Source organism: Phyllostomus hastatus, unplaced genomic scaffold, assembly GCF_019186645.2.
Source record: "Phyllostomus hastatus isolate PE091 unplaced genomic scaffold, TTU_PhHast_1.1 phas_contig_551, whole genome shotgun sequence".
In the NCBI taxonomy this organism is placed as follows: domain Eukaryota; kingdom Metazoa; phylum Chordata; class Mammalia; order Chiroptera; family Phyllostomidae; genus Phyllostomus; species Phyllostomus hastatus.
In genome coordinates this window covers 925,695-947,914 of record NW_025333909.1, presented here as the reverse complement: position 1 = coordinate 947,914, position 22,220 = coordinate 925,695, and the positions used below count along the sequence as shown (strand labels likewise).

Genomic DNA, 22,220 nt, shown 5'->3' with positions numbered 1-22,220 from the left:
ACCGAGCCCAGCTTCTGCTAGTGCTAGGCATGAGGCTGATTACCAAGAGGTACAAGACACACCAAGGCTAGATACTGCTTGTTTGGGGTTTGTGACTCTTTAAGAGACTTTAGGAAAGTCTGCAACATGAGCTAAGATAGGCCATTTGTATGGAACAGTCGCTGGGAAGCGTCCTGGGAGAGCCTGCAAGTTGTGTGGACTGGAGCATCAGTGAATCACCAGGGCAGGGTGAGCCGTGTGAGCCAGGTGGATGGAGACTCAGATATGGCGCCCACCTGCCAGCTCTGTGAGGGGAGGGCTCAAGAAGGGAATGATGGCCTCTGCCAGCACTTCTGTCTGGGAGAAACCTGGCCCTCCAGCCCTCACTGGATCGTTCAGTTCCTAGAGCCTTTCAAGCTGCTGCTCTAGCGCTGGAGCTCAGAGAGACTGAGTCCGAGTACATTTGTTAATGGGCCCTTTAAGAGGAACTGCCTGGGATTCCAGGAGCCCCTGAGTCACCCTGGTTTTCCCACAATCCCCACTGGTTTTCACAGCCAGAAGTTATGGAGACTTCTCTTCCTGGCACTGGAACCCAGGGCTGGAGGGCCTGGTGTGGGGCTGGGACCGCTCACTCCCTGAAGACCTCTGCAGCCAAGATCTCTCTCCAGATTTTTTACCACCACACGTGGCTGTGGGACCAGCCCATTCTGATCTGCCCTTCCCACCAGTCTCCATGTGGCTTCTTTACATCCTTACTTATAGGACTTCCGTTCAACTAGACTTTAGGTGGTTTGTGGTGAATGTTGTTCTGTAGTTTAGTTGTAATCTGACGTGGTTGTGGGAGGGTGTGAGTACCACGTTTACCTACTTCGCCATGCTGACCAGAAGCCCTCCTATGTGTCTCTCAATGCATATAAATCTGTTCAACTCTGTGTCTTCTGCTGAAACAACTAGACTGTCAGCTGTTTGAGGACAAATATCATGGTCATTGGATATGATCTACATATGAATTTGTGAAATGAAACATCCTTAGGATTCATATGCAATGGTACATTAATATTTTAGCATTCTAATCAAATGCTGCAAGCGGCAACATAAAGGGTGGGGCAAAAGTATGTTTGCAGTTGAATTAGTGTGTTGCTCTACATTTGAACAACTATGAACCTACTTTTGCCCCACCCTGTATATGTGCAAAATTGCCTGGGTAGCTCGAGCAGCGGTCATTGATTTGCAGCCCTTTCGGTGTAGGCTAACTTAGGAAGGGGCCTTGTACCATACCCCAATCTTAAACAAGCTGGCTTCTGACAAATAGCTTAGAAAAAAAAAACAAACAGGGAATACCATAGGTCTTTCACTTTTTCTTGAATATTTTATTCATGTTTAGAGAGGGGAAGGGAGGGAGAAAGAGAGGGAGAGAAACATTGGATCGGTTGCCTCTTGCACGCGCCCTACCGGGGACCTGGGCCACACCCCAGGCATGTGCCCTGACTGGGGATCAAACTGACGACCTTTCGGGTTCACAGCTGGCACTCAATCCACTGAGCCACACCAGCCAGGGCTCTTTATAACCAATAATAAATTAGTTTCAATCATCATTCTGCTATAAGTCCCCCCCTTTTTTTTTACATTTAGAACTATTATAGTAGTTATGGATGGGTTTGGAGGGGACAGAGGGGTTGTTATTTGTTGTTTTTCCCAGAAGAAAAAATTCTTACAATTCCAACACCTTCCTAAAAACCTTTTAAAAATTTTTTAGTGTTCATTTTCTTAGTTCTTAGGTATACATACTTTTTAAAAATTGAAATAATATTATATTAAGTGGTCATGTTTGGATAAGGGGTTATGGTTGGCTTTGTTCCATCTATACCCTCTTAGTTATCCTTCTGAAGCAGCAACGTGTATGTAAGTGCCTGGTGGTAATTCCTAGCTCTTGGGCAGAATATTTAATTTCTTCAGAACAGTGATTCTGTACCCCAGGTCTTGCTCAGCATTTTCTAGAGTTGTCAAAAGCATATTACAAAATCATCCACATCTATATTTCACTCTAAAGAGCCATTGAAAAAATACCAGGTAGTATGATGGGGAGAAGGTTCAGGATGGCCAGTTCCAGGAAATTAAATAACTAAACTCCCACAGGACTAGAGAGCAGCGTTTCAGAATAAGTAGCACTGTACAAAACGATCATGAGCAGTTCGAGATGACGGTTCATTTATCCAACCAGCAGGCCCCAGTAATTGAGAACCTGGGCTGCAGAGCCAGACAGACCCTGCTGGAAAGCCGTTCCTGCCGCTCACTAGCTGTGTACTCTTGCTCAGTACTGTATTAATAGCAAAAGAAAATAATTGAAGGGACCAAAATCGAGGCTTAAAGGCATTATTCAGCTGACGAACCCAGGGAGCGCCTACCATGCTCCAATCCGTGTGTGACTCAGGTAGTTCCCTAGGGTGGGGCTCAAACAGCAGCTTGTGTTGTTAATTGCTGTGAAACTTTTGGGGTGGAGGTTGTTTCAGTTTTCATGGCTGTTGATAAAGAACATCAGTGCGGTCCCATGCTTATAACGGTTCAATTATTTTCAAGGATTGTTCTTGCAAGCCCTGTAGTTTGTCGGTTGGGCAAGGTTCACAGGTGAGAGATGACACAGCAAGTGGAAAGGGAAAGGGGGCAAGGAAAACTGGGGACCCTCTGTCATGTGCTTTAATCTTCTTACGTTAGCAATATCAGCCAAGTGTTTTGGGGAATGAAGGAGGGGGCGGTTAACTGCCTAGAGAATTCAGGAAGACAGCACAGAAGAAACTGGGCCCTTAAAAATGAATGAGAGCTTGCCACACAAACAGAGGGGAAAGGGCCATGTATAGGGAGGGAAAAGGTAAATGCAAAAACAAGGAGGAACAAATGTTTGGAACACAGTGAGAATTTCAGTGTGGCTGACATATAAAGCCAGAGGGTGGCTATCACAAGGTTAAACTTCACTGTCTATAGCTCCGCTTACGAGGGTGGACCCCCCCCAAATGTAATTTATTAAAAAGTGTGTATTCTCACATGTTTAAACTTCAGTCACCTTTTAAGTGCTGTCCATTTGATGTAACACACCAATTGAGATGGTTTTTCCCACTGCTCAAAACAGTGAGTTTTTCAACTAGTCAATTTGGATGCCTTTTACTGCTTCTGGAGTTGTTTGTTTTACCTCTCCCACATCAGCAAAATGTTTTTCTTTGAGGACGTTTTTTTCATCCGGGGTAACAAAAACAAGTTGCTGGGGGGTGAATAGGGAGGGTGGGGCACAGAGGTCATGCCATTTTTGATCAAAAAATTATGAACACTCAGCATGGTGTTGGCAGGTGCACTTGTAATTCACCCATCATGAAATGCGCAAACACATTCAAGGAGTCTTCAAAAAAATTCACTGAAGTCGAATGCAGCCTCTCACAACAATGCCAGCTGGTACACTGATACAGATGGGTTCCTAGAACACTACCTAGTGGGGGGAGTCTGTACTACAAGGGACCCACCCTCCAGAAGATAACTCCGGGCTTTTTGGGTCCCCCATCATAAATATAGCTGGAACATCTAACATGAAAACCTTGTGTGAGTCGCTGCCAAATTAAAATAACAGGCTGCAGAACCCCATGGGAGCCAAAGCTTATAAGATCAGAGAGAGTGGTCCAGGGCACCATTGTTTGTGGCCACGCCACCTCATTTCTGGGTCTTTGAGCCACACGGGGAAGGTGAAAGGGAAACCTGTGGGACCAAGTTAATAAGAAAAGGCATAGCCTCAGTGAGGATCTAGCAACACGACTGGTACGTGGCATGCCTATAGAGGAAATTGCTAGTGGTGCTGGCTCCAAGGAACTCTGCAGAATCACTGTGTCTGCCACTAAAATTCACTTGGTACATAGAGGAGCAGGGTGCTAAAGATTGCCACAAGCTGATAAAGTCCCTGGCATCCAACCACTGTCACAGGCAGAATAAGTCCTTTTACCCATGGCTCCCGCTGGACTCTTGAATCAGAGTTCTCCACATCTATTGTTTTGGGTCCCTCCCAGCTACATATTTTTTTGAAAATTATTTAACAGTGTACCCTGTGGCTTTTTATTATTAAGACTCACTATAGTGAAAGCAAAATGTCTCATTGTAAGTGCTTGTGCCCTTCGTTTTGGATTAGAACTATTTTTATCTTAAGTAGTGGGTAAATACCCCCTTTTCTGTTATGAAGGCAGCCATTGTTCCCAGACTTTTTTCCTAGGGCTTTAAGTGCTGAACTGTACCCTTTATCCCTTTAAAGTATAATTCAAGTAAACTCTCTTGTTGCAATTACCTGTGAAGAAATCCGTGCATTTCTTTCCATTCCCTCCTTCAAGACCAGTTCCATAAAAAACATTTTGCATGCCTAGTAATGGTATTGCCTACAACCTACCAGCACGGATTTCATTTGGGCGAGTGTTGCTGGTTAATTTATCTCATTGTGCCCTAGCCTTGTTCCCCTGATCGTCACCTTCAGTAAATCATGTCTTTTTACCTTGAGAAAAGTTCTCACCATGGAAACGGACAATAGGGTGGGGGCTGACTGTGGGTACAGGGCATGGTGCCGCAGGGCCGGGGACAGCAACAGGGGGGAAATTGGGACAACTGTGATAGACCAACAATAAAAGAGGAAAATATGTAAAGAAAAACGTTCTCAGTTGTAGCTTTGGAATGAGGGAGAAAGAGGCAAGAGGCTGTTCAACAAAATAAATTCTATTGTTTTTAATATATATATATATATAATTTATTTATTTACTTTTAGACAGAGAGGAAGGGAGGGAGAAAGACAAAAACATGTATGTGTGAGAGAAACATCAATCGGTTGTCTCTCGCATGCCCCCCACTGGGGACCTGGCCTGCAACCCAGACATGTGCCCTGACTGGGAATCGAACTGGCGACCCTTTGGTTCACAAGCTGGTGCTCAATCCACTGAGCCACACCAGCCAAGACTGAAGTACTCTGTTTTAAAAAGAAGGAGTTAGTGTGTCTTGCTCTTAAAGAATCACCAGTATTGCCAATCATGATGAGAAAGGATGTGCGAACACTGGCACTGCCTTTGAATTCTCTTTGGGTCTCACTAGTTGAGAATTTCTGGGTAGAATAAGGGAAATGCTTTATAAACAGCACTTACTGAGGGCCTCTTCACTCCTCATCTTAAAGGTACTGAGATTGAAGTGTCAACACCATGTAATGTTTCCCTGGGCTGGTGCGGAGACTGCGTGCACTAACCCTAAATTCTTTCCTTGCTATTGAGCCAATAGCTCTTTCACCTATAACCTGCTTCATCATGTGACTTCCTGAAAGTAATCCTTTCTTCTCAGGGCTTTGCAGGATCATTTAAACGGAAATGGCAATCCATAGGTTGCAATGCCAAATAAAGCCAAAGTTCCACCAGGGAGAGCTGAGCTTGCTCATGTGATAGCCTACAAACAAATTAATCCTAATAAGTGGTTTTAGAATTCCTTTCTAGGTGGTGTTTCAATGCTCAGAAAAGGAATTTGCCCTTCTCTGGGAGGGAATTAGTGCCTCCACATTTCCTCCACAACCTGGAGTAGCTGCATCTGATCGATTCTTACGATATAAGAGTAAGAGTGGCTACAGTATATTTATCTGGCTTCATGGGTACATTTTTCTGGGGTATCCACCATGGCATTTATTTCCTTGGAGGGTGGGCTATTGCTACCTTGACTGACTTTAAAATAAAAATCAAAAATAACCGTTTTCCTTACCAGTGTGGCTCAGTGGGTTAGGCATTGTCCCGTGAACGGAAAAGTTGCTGGTTTGATTCCCAGTCAGGGCACATGCCTGGGTTGTGGACCAGGTCCCTGATCGGGGGCATGCAAGAGGAGGTCCATCAATGTTTCTCTCATACATCGATGTTTCTCTCTCTTTCTTCCTCCCTTCCCCTCTCTCTTTAGTCTAAATATATAAAATTATTTTTTAAAAAGAAAACCTTGACTCTGCTCACTTTTGTGCTGCATTGGCTTTATTTGATGATACGTATGTTCTTAGGATGGTGTGTCCATGAGGACTGTCTAGACCTGTATGTTGTAAAAGTAGACTTAGTGGTCAAAACATAAAAGGAAGGGGTGGAATCTATACAGTCGCTTAAACTTTTGTCTGTTGGAATGATTAAGTGTCTCACGCTGGCCCAATGATCTCTGGCCAGACCGAAGAGGTACAATGAATACAGGGTGGGGGAAAGAAGGCATACAGTTTCCCGTATGGAAAACAGTACAATAATTAATAAATCATAATATGAGAATGAACTCTTGTTTCATGTACTCATAACTTAAGACCTACTTTTGCCCCACCCTGTATGTAAGGTGCCACATGACCCTATTTTTGGCAAACTGTACAATCGACCTCCCTATAAAGAAGACAAACTCTCAAGAGGTAGGAAACGGAAATGCGTGGCCATTGGAGTCTATGTGCCTAGAAAGGGTTCAGCTCCTTAAATGGTGTCTATCTACGCTTGACAAAAATTAAAGAGGCAGCATAAAAATCCCACTAGTAAGCTTCACTTCAGAATCTTTGCCTAAACTGAAACATCATTTGTCATTGCAGGACGAAACGGTGGCTTGCATGACTGCGGCCATTGATACTGCAGCGGAACCAGAAGCTGTAAGTAATTGGCCCCTTTGTGTAGTAGAAGCAGGAGCTTTAACTGTGCCATTGCCTCTCATTTATCACTCGGCCGAGGGAGCAAACCCCCAACTGCTACCATCCTCCGTAGCATGCCTGGGCAATCCAGAAATCTGGCATATAAATCTGAGCTGTGTCCAATCCCCTAACTGGGGTAGGCTCCATCTTGAACTGTAAACTGCTAATGGGTGGCAGGGCCTCTCAGGTGTGTCACTTTCCCCATTTGCAGTCTGGCTTCCTGATCTCTTGCTAGATGCTAGTGTTCTGCATCCACTTTCTAGCAAGTTAAAATGAGGAAATCATGGCAAGGTCAGAAAAGCATTAGAGAGGAAATGGAAGAGACTTTTTTTTTTTCCTCTCATTACACTTTTCTATGTATGGGATGGTTAGGAGCTAAAAGGACCAAGGAGAATATTTTGAGTATTCACATGACAAGAATAGATAAAATATATTAGATGTTGGCTGAAGGTTAGCGAGCAAAGTCAAACTGAAAGGCTGGGCGATGTGTGTGCTCTAGGCAGCTTTTTCTCCCTAAAGCAAATATCTATCGGCAGTTTTCATATTCTGAAAGAAGATGAGAGCTGAATCAGGTGCCAGAGGTCAGCTGTGTGAGGAAAATGAAGTCCCTTCTCCGTTTCCAGAGCCCTCTCCCTTGGAAGGGCCCCTCAGAGTGGGGTCAAAGTGAGACATGTTGGCCTGGTCCATAAAGCAAAGGGCAGGAAACTTTTAGTTCCCTCTGAAAGGGTCAGTTAAAGGATATAAGATATGAGATACCTGCGTGAGCAGGGAAATAGCCCAGCTCAATTTATTTCAGATATTAAGCATAGCCACGGTTTTCAAAGAACATAGGTGCTGGTAATGGAGAAGTGGCTGTGAGACTCGATCAAGTAGTGCCCGAGGAGCTCCAGCTGCTCATTTGTCTTACCAATCATTCTCCCGATCCGTTGCAGCTACTGGAAACCTGTCCCCAGACCAGCAGGTCTTCCGATGGCTTTACCACTCAACATGCTCTACGTCAAGCTCAGATGTCCAAGGAGCTGGTCGAGTTGAATAAAGCCCTTGCACTGAAAGAGGCCCTGGCCAGGAAGATGACCCAGGATGGCAGCCAACTACAGCCCATTCAGTTCCAGTACCAGGTAAAGCCTGTAGTAGAGCAGTCTTTGTTAATGTCTACGCTCTGTCTTTCACCGCCAAACATGATGATGACAGCATGTGTGTAGTACAACTGGAGTTGTACTGTTAGTTAAGAAAAGAAGGGGAAGGGACTAGTTAAAGGGCATGTATGAATGACCCATGGACATGGGCACCAGTGTGGGAATGGACTGTAGGGGGGCAGGCGGGTGGGTGGGCTGGGCAGAGGAGGGCAAAGGGGAAAAAATTGGGACAAGTGTAATAGAACAACAATAAAAAATCCTAAAAAGGAGAATGCATTCAGGATAGGAAACCTGTAATTTTGCTTTATTTAATTTAATACCTTACCTTCTACAATAGGTTGTTTTTAAAAAAATTATTTATTTATTTTTAGAGAGAGGGGAAGGGAGGGAGAAAAAGAGGAGAGAAACTTCAATGTGTGGTACCTCTCGTGTGCCCCCCACTGGGGACCTGACCCACAACCCAGGCATGTGCCCTGACTGGGAATAGAACCAGCGACCCTTTGATTTACAGGCCAGCACTCAATCCACTGAGCCACACCAGCTAGGGCCTACAATAGGTTTTACTAAAATTGCATAATGTTGTAATAGAGATGTTCTCTACTTGGAGAAATTTTGTTCTAATGACTGTGCTGGGATTCTGCAAAAGGTACATGGTCTGAGTTAGAGGGTCAGTTATGGAGGGATTTGTGGTGGATGGCACGTGCCTTGTCAAAAGGCTAACCTGTTTTTCCTAGTGGTCGTTCGAAGTGGCTCTTTCTAATGAAGATGATTCATCTTTACTTAAGGGCAAGTCTGAGGCTTTCAGGTTATCCACAAGGTTACCCTTGCTCTACACCAGGGCTGTCAAACTCATTTTCACCAGGGGCCACATCAGCCTCGCAGTCACCTTCAAAGGGCCGGATATAACTTTAGGACTGTATAAATGTAACTACTCCTTAACTAAGGGCAAGGAGCTCAGCGCGGCCCCCGGGTAGAAACAAGGTGTCAGGCCAGGTAAAATAAGGTGGAGGGCTGGATTCGGCCCATGGGCCTTGTATTTGCCACCTGTGCCCTACACCTTATTATTCCCTTGTAGCTCAGTGTTTCTCATCCACAAAGGAATGTCAGCAGAGCTGGTAGGAGGAACGGTGCATTGTTTTCCCATCTGGCTATAACCCCAAAGTCCGATATTCTGGTATCAAGAAATCCCTGTAGCACTCATGCATTTCTACCACCAGCTCCCCTAAATTTTCAGAATAAAAACAAGAAAATTATTATTTTTTTTAATTTTTAAGATTTTATTTTATTTTATTTTTTAGAGAAGGAAGGGAGGGAGAAAGAGAGACAGAGAAACATCAATGTGGGGTTGCTGGGGGTCATGGCCTGCAACCCAGGCATGTGCCCTGACTGGGAATCGAACCTACAACACTGGTTCACAGCCCATGCTCAATCCACTGAGCTATGCCAGCCAGGGCTGAAAATTATTTTTACTAAATGATTTTTGCCATTTTCCCCCTCAAGGGTAGAGGTTGCTTCCAAAGTACTGACTTGCCAACAGAAGTTTTATTTCCTTTTTATTATCACAGTCTTAATTTAACTTTCTTAAAACTTAGTTTTTACTTCTGTCGAACAAATGCATGTCTATCATTTTTAAAAGTCAAATAGTATAATACTCAGAAAAACAAAAGCAGTCTCCCACACTACTATCTTTTCTCCTGTTCTCTAGGTTTATTCTTTAAGTTCTTCAAGCTGTTTCTTCTGACATTTACCTCAGTCTTTCTAGATAAGAGTTGATAGTATAATGATATCAATGTAAAATTTTTAAACATTATCGGTAGAATTCCCACCATGGAAGATGGGAGTGTCACTCCCTTAGACTGCCAGCCATGCGCACTGCCTCAGCTCTGTCTTTCAGAATGGTAACATCATTTATGATGAATATTTAATGTTTACATTTTTATGATTATGTATATATTTTACAGCTGAGCCACACAGTGTCAAGCAATTCCATTTGCTTTCTTGTCTAGCGTTTTGTGTATTCTGCAGTTAATCTCATTTTTTAAATTTTTTTTATTTAAGTATAGTTGGCATACAATACTATATCGGTTTCAGGTGTACAATATAATGATTTGATATTTTCATAATACCTTACGACGTATTAATCCCACTAATTCTAGTAATCATCTTTCACTGTGTAAACTTGTCACAATATCATTAACTGTATTCCCCTTCCCTCATTCATCCATCTCCCCCTTTCCTTCTAATAACCATCCCTTTGGTCTCTGTTTCCATGAGTCGGTTTTGTTTATTTGTTTGCTTCATTTTGTTTTTGATTCCACATATAAGTGAAACAGTTGCTGTGTAATATTCCTTTTTATATGTGTGTGTATATACATATGTGTGTGTGCATGCGTGTGTGTGTGTGTATCTCTGACATCTTTCTCTATCAATGGATGCCTAGGTTGCTTCTATGTCTTGGCTGTTATAAATAATGCTGCAGTGAACATCGTGGTACATGTATCTTTTTGAATTAGTGTTTTGGTTTTCTTGGATAAATACCCCAAAGTGGAATTGCTGAGTTGTATGGTGCATCTATTTTTAGTTTTTTGAGGAATCTCCATGCTGGTTTCCACAGAGGCTGCACCAGTTGGCAGTCCCACCAACAGTACACATTCTCACCAACAGAAGTTATTTGTTGACGTTTTGATAATTGCCATTCTGACTGGTGTGAGGTGGTATCTCATTATTGTTTTGATTTTCATATCCCTGATAACAATTGATGAGCATCTTTTCATGTCTGTCAGTCATCTGTATGTTCTCTTTGAAGAAATGTCTTTTCATGTCCTCTGCCCATTTTTCAATTGGATTGTTTAGTTTTTTTGTTAATGAGTTATACAAGTTTGTAATGTATTTTGTATATTGACCCCTTATTGGAGGTGTTGTTTGCAAATATCCTCTCCCACTTGGTTGGTTGCCTGTTTGTTTGGGTTGAAGGCTTCCTTTGCTGTGTAGAAGCTTTCTAATTTGATGTAGTCCTATTTGTTTGTTTTTGCTTTTGTTTCCCTTGCTCAAGTGGATGTATCCAAAAGATATTACTCAGACTGATGTGAAATAGTTTACTTCCATACATTTAAGTCTTTAACCCATTTTGAGTTTATTTTTGTATATAGTGTAAGAGAGTAGTCCAATTTCACTTTTTTGCACATATCTGCCCAGTTTTCCCAACACCGCTTGTTTAAGAGACTGTTGTGCTTCCAGCGTATATGCTTACCTCCTTTGGCATACATTAGTTGACCATATAAGTGAGGGTTTGTTGCCAGGCTGTCTGTTCTGTTCCATTGATCTATGTGTCTGTTTTTGTGCCGGTACCATACTGTTTTGATTTTTATAACTTTGTAGTATAGTTTAAGATCAGAGTACCTTCAACTTTGTTCTTCTTTCTCAAGACTGCTTTGGCTATTCAAGGTCTTTTGTGGTTTCATATCAGTTTTAGGATTAATAGTTCTAGTTCTGAGAAGAATGCCACTGGTATTTTTACAAGAATTGCATTGAATCTGTAAATTGCTTTGAATAGTATGGTCACTTTAACAATATTAATCATTGCAATCCATGAGCACAGTATATCCTTTCATTTATTTGTGTCCTCTTCAGTTTCTTTCTTCAATATCTTACAGTTTTCAGAGTACAAGTATTTTACCTCCTTGGTTAAGTTTATTCCTGGATATTTTATTCTTTTTGATGCAATTGTAAATGAGGATGTTTTCTTCATTTCTCCTGATTGTTTGTTATCAACGTATAGTAAAGTGATGGATTTCTGTATATTAATTTTGTATCCTGCTACTTTACTGAATTATTTACTAATTAATTTTTGGTGGATTCTTTATATAGTATATATAAAGGTTTTCTATATATAATATTGTCATCTGCAAATAGTGACAGTTTACTTTTTCCTTTCCTATTTGGATGCCTTTTCCTTTTCTTGTCTGATTGCTCTGTCTAGGACTTCTAGTACTGTGTTGAATAAGAGTGGTGAAAGCAGATATCCCTGTCTTATTCCTGATCTTGGAGAAAAAGCTTTCATCTTTTCACTATTGAATGTGATGTTAGATGTGGGCTTGTCATGTATAACCTTTATCAAGTTGAGGTAAATTCCTTCTGTACTCACTTTGTTGAGAGTTTTCATGATAAATGGATGTTGAATTTGCTTTTTTCTGCATATACTGAGGTAATCATACGATGTTTAACCTTGATTTTGTTGATGTGATGAATCACATTGTTTTGTGGATGTTGAACTACCTTTGCATCCCTTGTATAAATCCCACTTGATCATGGTGTATAATCCTTTTGATGTATTGTTGAATTTGGTTTGCTAGTATTTTCTTGAGAATTTTGGCATCTATGTTCATCACGGATATTGGCTTGAAATTCTCTTTCTTTGTGGTGTCTTTAGTTTTGTTTTCAAGGTGATGCTGGCTTTATAGAATGAGTTTGGAAGTGTTCCTTCTTCTTCAATTTTTTGGAATAGTTTGAGAAGGATTGGTACTAATTCTTCTTTAGATGTTTGTTAGAATTCACCTGTGAAGCTGTCTGGTCCTGGGCTTTTATTTGTTGGGAGTTTTTTTTTATAACTGCTCAGTCTCATTGCTAGCAATTGGTCTTTTCAGATCCTTTGTTTCTATCCTGGCTTAGTTTTGGAAGGTTGTATGTTTCAAGAAATTTATTCATTTTCAGATTTTCAAATTTGTTGGCATATAATTGTTCATAGTATTCTTTAATGATCTTTTGTATTTCTGTGGTGTCGGTTGTAATTACTCCTCTTTTATTTCCGATTTTATGTATTTGTGTTCTCTTTTCTACTTGATGAGTCTTGCTAGAGGATCATCAGTTTGTCCTTTCAAAGAACCAACTTACTTTCATTAATCTTTTCTATTGTTTTTCTATTTTCCATTTCATTTTTTTCTGCTCTGATCTTTTTTATTTCCTTCCTTCTACTTTGGGTTTTGTTTGTTCATCTTTTCAAGTTTCTTAAGGTATAAATTTAGATTGTTTGAAGTTTTTCCTGCATCTTCAGGTAGCCCTGTATAGCTATAAACTCCTCTTATAACTGCTTTCACTGTGTTCCACAGATTTTGTAAAGTTGTATTTTCATTTTCATTTGTTTCAGAATAGTCTTTCATTTCCTATTTATTTCCTCTTTGATCTATTGGCTTTTTTAGAAGCATGTTTTATCTCCATGTATTTGTGGACTTGTTTTTGTTTTTTGTCTTTTTTTCCATTTTTTCCTATAGTTGATTTCCAGTTTCATGACATTGTGGTCAGAGAATATACTTGATATAGTTTCAGTCTTCTTGAATTTATTGAGGCTTGTTTTGTGGCCTAGCATGTGATCTATCCTGGAAAATGTTCCATGTGCACTGGAGAAAAATGTGTAGCCTGCAGTTTTTGGATGAAAAGCTCTGTAAATGTCTAGCAAGTGAAACTGATTTAATGTGGCATTTAAGGCCATTGTTTCCTTATTAGTTTTCTGTCTGAATGATCTATCCATTGAAGTGGAGAATTAAAGCCCCCAACTATTATAGTATTGTTAATTTCTGTCTTTACGTATATTAACATTTGCTTTCTATACTTGAGTGCTCCTATGTTGGGTGTATAGATATTTACAATTGTTTTACCCTCCTTTTGGATTGACCCCTTTAACATTAACATTATGTAATGCCCTTCCTTGTCTCTTTTTACCTTGTTTGTTTTGAAGTGTATTTGTGTGATATGAGTATTGCTGCCCCAGGTGCTTTTTTTTTTATTTCTATTTGCATGGAATATCTTTTTCCATCTCTTTACTTTCAGTCTATACATGTCTTTTGATCTGAGTGTATCTCTTATAAGCAGCATATAGATGAGTGTTGTTTTCTTATACATTCAGCTACCCTGTCTTTTTCTATTGGACATTTAATCCCATTTACATTCAAAGTGATTATTGATAGGTATGTGCTTATTGCCATTTTGTTAATTGTTTTTTACTGTTTTTGTTATTCTATGCTGTTTCTTGATCTCTTTCCTATTGATTTATTGGTCTCCTTTAGTGTTTTGATTGGATTCCTTTCCCTTCATTTTTTTTTTGTGTATTTTTGGCATGGTTTTGGTTTATGGTTATTATGAGGTTCATATATATCCATCTATATCTATAGCAGTGTATTTTAAACTGATAGGTATTTCAGTTCAATCATATTCTAAAAGCAATATATATTTACTCCTCCCTCCCTCTTTGTTTTTGATGTCATGTTTTATATCTTTGTGTTTTGTGTTGTCACAGTTATAGTTAATTTTATTACTATTGTCTTTTAACCTTTTCTGCAAGGCCGATTTAGTTGTGGTGAACTCCTTTAGTTTTTGATTGTCTGGGAAACTCTTTCTCCTTCAATTCTAAATAATTTTGCTAGATAAAGTATTTTAGGCCCTGGTTGGTGTAGCTCAGTAGATTGAGCACAAGCCTGTGAACCAAAGGGTCACTGGTTCGATTCCCAGTCAGGACACATGCCTTGGTTGCGGGCCAGGTCCCTGGTTGGGGTGCATGAGCAGCAGCCACCCATTGATGTTTCTCTCCCTCTCTTTCTCCCTCCCTTCCCCTCTCTATAAATATAAATAAATAAAAATCTTTTTTAAAAAGAAAGAAAAAGTATTTTAGGTTGTGATTTCCTTTCTTTGAGTACTTTAAATGTCTCCTGCCACTTCCTTCTGGCCTATAAAGTTGCTTCTGAGAGATCAGCTGATGGTCTTCAAGTTTTCCATGTCTGTGACTTGTTTTCATTCTTATGCCTTTATGATTGACTCTTTGTTTTTGACTTTTGCTGTTTTAATTAGAATATGTCTTGTTATAAGTCACTTTGGGTTCATCTTGCTTAGAGCTCTCTGTGCTTCCTGGGCCTGGATGTCTGTTTCCTTCCCAAGATTAGGAAAATTTTCAGGTATTATTTCTTCAAATATTCTTTCTGCCCTCTTGCTCTCATCTCCTCTAGAATCTCTATAATGCAAATGTTAGGGCACTTGATGTTATTCCAGAAATCTCTTATACTATCCTCATTTTTTGATTCTTTTTTTCATTTACTATTCTGATTGGATGATTTCCACTATTCTGTCTCCCAGGTCGCTAATCCATTCTTCTATTTTAACTAAGCTGCTGTTGGTTCCTTCTCATGTATATTTTATTGCAGCTATTATGTTCTTCATCTCAGATGTGTTCTTTACATGTTCTGTCTCTTTGTTGAAGTGTTTTCTGAGTTTTTCTATTGTCGTCTCAAGTTTGTTGAGCATTCTTATGCCTGTTTCTTTGAATTGTTTATCGAGCAAATTACTTATCTCAGTTTCATTGGGTTTTCCTCTAGAGTTTTACCTTGTTCCTTCATTTGGGGCATATCCTTCTGTCTCACCATTTTGTTTGTCTTTGTGTTTACTCCTAGGATTTGGGTGGAGCAGGTATCTCTCCAAATCTTGAAAGCGTGGTTTCCAAGTAGACTGCATATTGAATAGTTTTGGCAGGCAGGTTGTAGTTGGGGCAGGTGTGTGCAGTGCCTGCCTGGTGTGTCACCTGGGCTGAAGGGGTGTGTTCTGGGTGGGGTGGCTTGCTGTGCGCTTGCTTCCTTGCTCTTATAATGTGGGTGGGGTTGCCTGATGTACCTGGGGCTACCCCCTGGGCCCTTGGCGTGCCCTGTTGCTTCAACTGTCTGTGGTCCCAGCTGGGTCTCTGCAGGGGTGCTTCGTGAGCTTGCATCTGTAGACCCCAGCAGCTCTGCCACCCCTCCCTTTGGGTCAGGTTTATGTGTGCCCACCTCAGCACTTGGCTAGTCCTGCTCCCTTTCTGGCCAGTACAGCTCCTTGCAGGCTCAGCCACACCCCTCTTACTCCACAGGCGGCCCTGTGTGCATGCCCCGTTGCTCAAGTTATCTGCAGCCGGAGCAGGGTCTGTGCAGGGCCACTCTGCCTGACTGTATCTCAGTGCCCTACTAGCTCTGCCCTTTCTCCTGTTGGATGCAGACAGTACTTTGAACTCTCTCCTGGGTGCAGGCATGGGCCCCTGCATAGGCACATGTGGAGCAGCACCCCACTCACTCAACACAGGGCAGTGTGGTGTGTGGGTACCACAAAGTATCTCTAACTCCACACTTTCTTCCAGCTGGGCAGCCCCATTTATGCGTGTGGACCGGGCAGTGCTGTGAGCAGGACACCACAGCATTTTGTCAGCTCCCTGCTCTTTCGGGGCGGGGGAGGGCGGGCAGGCCCCCATGAGCGCACAGTAGCACCCCACTGTCTCTGTACTTTCTGTGGACAGAGCAGCCCTGCACGTAGGTACTTCAGTGTTCTGTTGGCTCCACACTTCGTCCAGGTAGGGGAGCCCCTTGTGTGTGTGGCCCAGCGGGGGCACAAAGCAGTTGCACCTGCTGGATCAGTCTCCCGGTGGAGGGGCCACTTTCCTGCACACGCTGGCACTCTCCTGTTTCTGCTGGGTCTCACTCCAGTAGAAGTGGGTGGGGACGTGCTCCAGCACCCTGTGGGTCCACCGGAACCTGAATAGAACAGTCCAGGTCCAGGAGAACCGTCAACGATGGCGCTCACCGGTTCCTCCCATCCTGGGCGGTTTCCTCTGCCCCCAGAGACCTCTGCTGTTTCCCCCAGCTTCTCTAGGCAGTCACTCTCTCTTGTTTGTTGTGCAGTGGCTGCTCTGCTGGCTATCCATTTCTTTCTCGAAGAAAGCCCTCCTAGAATCTTCTGTCCTGGTTTGCCTTCTCTAGGCCTGCTGTCCAGCCATCAACCAGTGACCATCATCCCGGGAATCTGCTTCACTCCTCATATCTGTGTTGAAATAGATTCAGTGTCTTCCTCCTTCTTCGGATACTCCTTTGCGTAGGTGGATTACAACTCGGGTAGCTTTCTGAGAAAGTGTACATGAAAGGGAAATGTTTTAAACAATTGCATGCCTGCACATAGTTTTCTGTTGTTGTTGTTACACTTGTTAGATTGGCTGGGTTTAGAATTCTACAATGAAATTCTGTTTTTCAGAAATTTGAAGGCTTTGCTCCATTGTCTTCTATTTCCAATTTTGCTGAGAAGTCCACTATAATTTATGATGCTTTTTATTTGACCTGCATTTTTTTCCCCTCTGGAAACTTTTAGGATATTTTTGTTGTCCCAATTTGTAATTTAATTTTATAGCGATGTGCCTTGGTATGAGTCTTTTCTCATTTATTGAGCTTGGTTCTTGGCGTCCTTTTGATCTAGAAATTTAATACAAGTTTTTCTTGTGTTATTTCTTTACTAGTCTTCTTTTTTTTTTTTTCATGGATATAATGCTCATCTCTAAGGATAGAAATTAAATTTTCTTGAGATTTTTTTCTTCCCTGCCTTACCTCTTTCTCCAAATCTCTTCCTTTAGTGTATTTGTTTTGGTCTTTCTTTCAGGTAAGAATCATGACTCAAATTTTCAGTGGTCCTTGGCTGTCCATTTATATTTAACAGTGAGGCACTAAAAAACAATAGGAAGTTCTGTACACGTGGGCTTCTCTTGGGCTGATCAGTTTCTAACGAAGAAATCTTTCATTCATTCTCCTGCCGGGAGTTATGTGGGCAGAGTGGTGGTATGCCGTGTTTCTGGTAACCCAGAGAAAAGAAGGGAATTGGAGTCTTTCTAGTCATATGCAGACTTCTCTTTAATCCTCTATCAGCAGACGATGCTTTATCCCTGCCTTCCCCTGTGTCTGCTCTCTGTGAATTCAACCCCTCGGGTTTGGTGTGTCCAGAGAGGAAACCTCTGCTCCTCTCTGTGGTCTAGGGGATAAATCGGCTTGTTTCTTCTTGCCATTTGTCCTGCATGAGTCATATTTTAGCTTTGCCACTCTGCTAGCTCAGTTACCACTCACCCAACTGTTTTCCTTTTCTAAAATGTATTTATATCTTCTGACTGCTCTTTTCATCCTTGCTGACTTATACCCTTCTTTTAGGTCATTTTAGTGGGATTTCAGGAGAGAGCAAGTTAAATATGTAGCTCGATCTTTCATGTTAACAGGACGTGAAAATGCAGCTTTTTTTCCCCAGTTGAATGTCTTTTGGCCTTTTCAGAGTAAACAAAAGATTAACATTTAGGCTGAGAAATTATTCCTCTTTTCTTGTGCTCTTGCCTGGAAACGTAGGGATGTGTCCCCGCAGTGTAGCACCAGCTGTATGAGGAGGTGCTGCTAATGAGCTACGATACAGCTGTAGTAAGGTATCCTGTCCTTTTATGCCTAGAAATCAAACATACCTGTGCTCTAAAACCTAAAAGTTAAGAGGATATAAATGCTGTACACCTGAATCTAATATAAAATAATATTGAATGTAAACTGTAATTGAAAAATAACATTTATTGAAAATGGAATCTAAAAAAGAGGAAATCTTAATATAAACAGTACTTTTAAAATCACATGTAAATTGCTGTCTCTTTTTTAAAAGATTTTATTTATTTACTTTTAGAAAGGGGAAGGGAAGGAGAAAGAGAGGGAGAGAAACATCAATCAGTTACCCCTCATTTGCGCCCTGACCAGGGACCAACCCAGAACCCAGGCATGTGCCCTGACCAGGAATCGAACCGGTGACCTTTCAGTTTGTAGAACGATGCCCAACCAACTGAGCCACACCAGTCAAAGCTGTCTCTCCTTCTAAGCTATACTTTTTTCTATCACTTTGAAGCATTACCATGGAAAAATGTGAAGAGGTATCGGTTCTGACTAATGAAGATTACCATGAGTTATAGTAGCCTAGGACTCGAATATTTGAATAATTCCTTTTGTGGAGTTGATGAGACAATTATTGACTGAATGTGGCGTGTGTAATAAAGACATACTATTTTTTACCCTTCTGATTGGTACAAATTTGGAAGTCTGGTAGTGATATCAAATGTTAACAAAGGTACAGAAAAACAAATACTCTCATACACATATATAGCTATCAGGAGCGTAAATTGGAATAGCCACTTTGGAGGACAATTTTGTAGTATCTGTGAAAATTGAAAATGTGTACTCCCCATGATCCTATAAATTCCACTTGTCTGTACTCTAGAAAAACCTGGCACATGTGCATGGAAGGCATGTACAAGAATATTTCATTATGGCAGAAAACCAGAATGAGATAGTTCTATATATGCTGTGATATAAATAAGTCTCCAAGACCAGGTTTTTTAAAAAGGGAAGTTACAGAATAATATGTACATTAAGTGTAATTCTTTTTATCTTTAATATATTTCAATAGGCACACACATACATATATGCACATTTGTGTGTGTGTACATTATATGTTATTTTTGTATCTATTTACATATAGTATATATTTTAGACATTTTCTGCATATATTTATTAATAACATATATTCTATGGATTTACATATATGTATAAATGTCTAGAATATGTAAACATCTAGAAAACCATCTGGAAGTCCTGCATTAAGCCAGTAACTGTGGTCACTTCTGGAGAAGGGACTGGAATTTTGGCAGAGGTGGGGCAGTCAAGGGGACTTGCCCTTTGTATATGTTATCTGGACTTTTTTTTTTTTTACAAGAATGTCTTCAGCAGAAGTAGCTTTTTGAAGCAGCGTGTGAGTTATGGTGGTCTTTTGTCAGCTTCCACCATGGCATACCGTGGCCAGGGCCAAAAAGTGCAGAAGGTGATGGTGCAGCCCATCAACCTTATCTTCAGTTACTTGCAAAATAGGTCTCGGATTCAGGTGTGGCTTTATGAGCAAGTGAATATGCAGATAGAGGGCTGTATCATTGGTTTTGATGAACCTTGTATTAGATGATGCAGAAGAGATTCATTCTAAAACAAAGTCAAGAAAACAACTAGGTCAGATCATGCTGAAAGGAGATAATATTACTCTCCTAAGTGTCTCCAACTAGAAATGACTAATGAAATGAAAAATCATTGAGGAGCAATACAGTTTGTGTTTAAGTGTTCTTTGTTGCGGGTAGTCCTTGAACATTTATTCATATTGTTTTGAGTACCCTTTTGTTATTGCCAGACCACGATAAATGCTATGTGATTGCTTTTATAAAAAAAAAAAATTTCTTCATATGTTAGTTCTATAAGTAAACATGCATATACATGTATGTTACTGCCAATTTAAATATGTGAGGTAACTATAAAGCAGTGAGTTCAGCTTTTATTGGTTACACTGAAGTGGTTTGGGATATTTCGTGGAAAGTAGCTCATGCCTATTGAGAAAGCTTCTCAGCTAAAGCCCTACCTAATGTGCCTCTGCTTCTTGGTGTCATTTCAGTGCTGGTCTAGCGCTTGCATATACTCTTGTTGGCTGCCAGCCACTCTTTCACCTTTCATCATTTTCCTTTCATCTTTTTTCATTGTGATAACAGGAAGGAATCTGCCCATTGGGTTTTTCCTAGTCTTCAAAACTAATGCGTTTCCTGAATGCACACAGATCTACAGTTGCTATTGAGTACATGTTTGAAAGTTCTGAATATAGGGATGTTTGTGCAACTCTGTACGGTTTATAAAATGTCTTTACTTTTTTTTATCTTATTTGATCTTTCCAACAACCCCTTGATGCAAATGGTGTGGTTAAGTGTTTAGATAGAGGGGGCAACTCTTGGGGTCCCTGAGACCACCCCAGGTTTGACGATTCGCCAGGAGGACTCACAGGACTCGGCATGTGGTCACACTCACGGCCAAGGTTTATTACAGTGAAAGGGTACAAAGCAAAATCAGCAAAAGGCAAAGGCACGTGGGGCCAAAGTCTGAAGGAAACCCACGGAGTCATGCAGAATGTATCTTCTTTTTCCAGCAAAGGGTTGTGACAACATGTGTGAAATGTTGTCCATCAGGGCGGTTTCTCTGAGCCTAGGAATCCAGGGTTTTTACCTGGGGCCAGTCATCTAGGTCTTCTCTGCCCAGCACATACCAGAACTCGAGACTCTCAGTAGGAAAGCATGTGTTCAGGATAAATCATCTTGTTCTCACAGTTCAGGAATAGGGAGCCACTTTTATCAGTTACGGAATGGTGGGAACCCTACCAAAACCCAAGTTTTTCAGACATGAGCCAAGAACCAAACTTCCAAGCAGGCCTGTTTAAAGATAGTAGTCTCACGCCTGCTATAGTAACGCTGTTCTGCACAGAAACTAAAGCTAAAACAGATGAAGTGACTTTCCTTAAGATATTTAGATTGTAAGTCCTGGAATCAAGGCTCAAGCCCAGGCCCCTGGATTCCAAGTCCATCCTTTTCCCACTGCCTAACATCAGTCTCCGTCAAATCAAGTACAAATGTTTTTAGTGTGCAATTGAAGGGGTGACATTGAGTGCATAATTCCTTAAGACATGGAATGTTGAAGCGATTTTCTTCCTGTGCCTTTAATGCCTTCTTTGTCTCTGACCTATAACATTTGTAGGATAACATAAAAAATCTAGAATTGGAAGTCATCAATCTGCAGAAGGAAAAGGAAGAACTGCTTGCTGAAATTCAGACAACGAAGAAGGATGTCAACCAGGCCAAGTAAGAAAAAAGTCAATAACAATCCCATCAAGTTCCTACCATGCACGAGGAGCTGTAGAGGAAGTGGTGAAGCAAAAGAGCCATTTCCTGTCCCCACGAACTTTCAACTTCATTCTGGAGGGAAGAGCTAAACACAAGAAAACTTAGTTCATTGAGATGATAAACAACATGTGATAGTGACAGGAAAAGAATGCCATGACACAGCATAGGATTAGTAGCCAGATGCATTTCTTAGGTAGTAATTGCTCCAAGGGTTCAGAGGCGGGACATAGTGGTTTAGGCTGCCATGGCCCAGGACGGCCTTGTAAGGAGTTAGCATTGGAGCTGGGTTTTGAAAGATCAGCCGTCCTACCAGACAGCAACAGTTTGTCCCCTCACTGATGCTAAATTAACTTGTGAATAGAATTAATGTGCAGGCTAGTAAATGGAACATCAGTCCAGCCATTTCTTAGTCAGTTAACAATAAAACCAAGACAGATAACCAGAGTATCCTTCCCCTCAAACCTCTGCCTTAATCTCTATTCTGCCTTCTCTTTGCTCAGTGCCTCTGTTACATCTCTCTGTTGAGTCTAAGGATCATGTTCTTAAAAGTTATGCTAAATGTTTCCTTTCTGTCTCATACTTGTGTAATCATTATTGGAATTATTTCTTACAGCTAAAGTGAAATGAAATGGCTTCAAAGAACCATCCCTTTAACACACAGCGGCGTGGGGGACTATATTGAGGCAATGGCATTGTTACATACTCACAAAAATTGTTCTTTCACTGTGCATTAAGGCCCCATTATTGGGACAGTTCTGATTGTTTGGGTGGCATTTCATATTTAACGATGGCTACGTGACTGGTCACCTATTTCGTATGCATCCGGGTTATAAGCCTGGGAGTCTAATGCTATGTCTTCCGGAGTCAGGCTTTGCTG

The 22,220-nt window shown here is 41.2% G+C and overlaps 1 protein-coding gene and 1 pseudogene across 2 annotated transcripts in view; both read left to right on the top strand.

Moving 5' to 3' along the window:
• The window catches only part of KIF4A (kinesin family member 4A), a 107,872-nt gene that overhangs the window by 52,282 nt on the left and 33,370 nt on the right, over window positions 1-22,220 (top strand). For both annotated transcript variants that reach the window (XM_045847500.1, XM_045847501.1), the window contains exons 14-16: window positions 6,569-6,625; window positions 7,597-7,782; window positions 21,198-21,301. In XM_045847500.1, the coding sequence (XP_045703456.1) occupies window positions 6,569-6,625; window positions 7,597-7,782; window positions 21,198-21,301 (347 nt within the window). The remainder of the gene's footprint in view (window positions 1-6,568; window positions 6,626-7,596; window positions 7,783-21,197; window positions 21,302-22,220) is intronic.
• LOC123824364 lies at window positions 19,426-19,693 on the top strand (annotated as a pseudogene).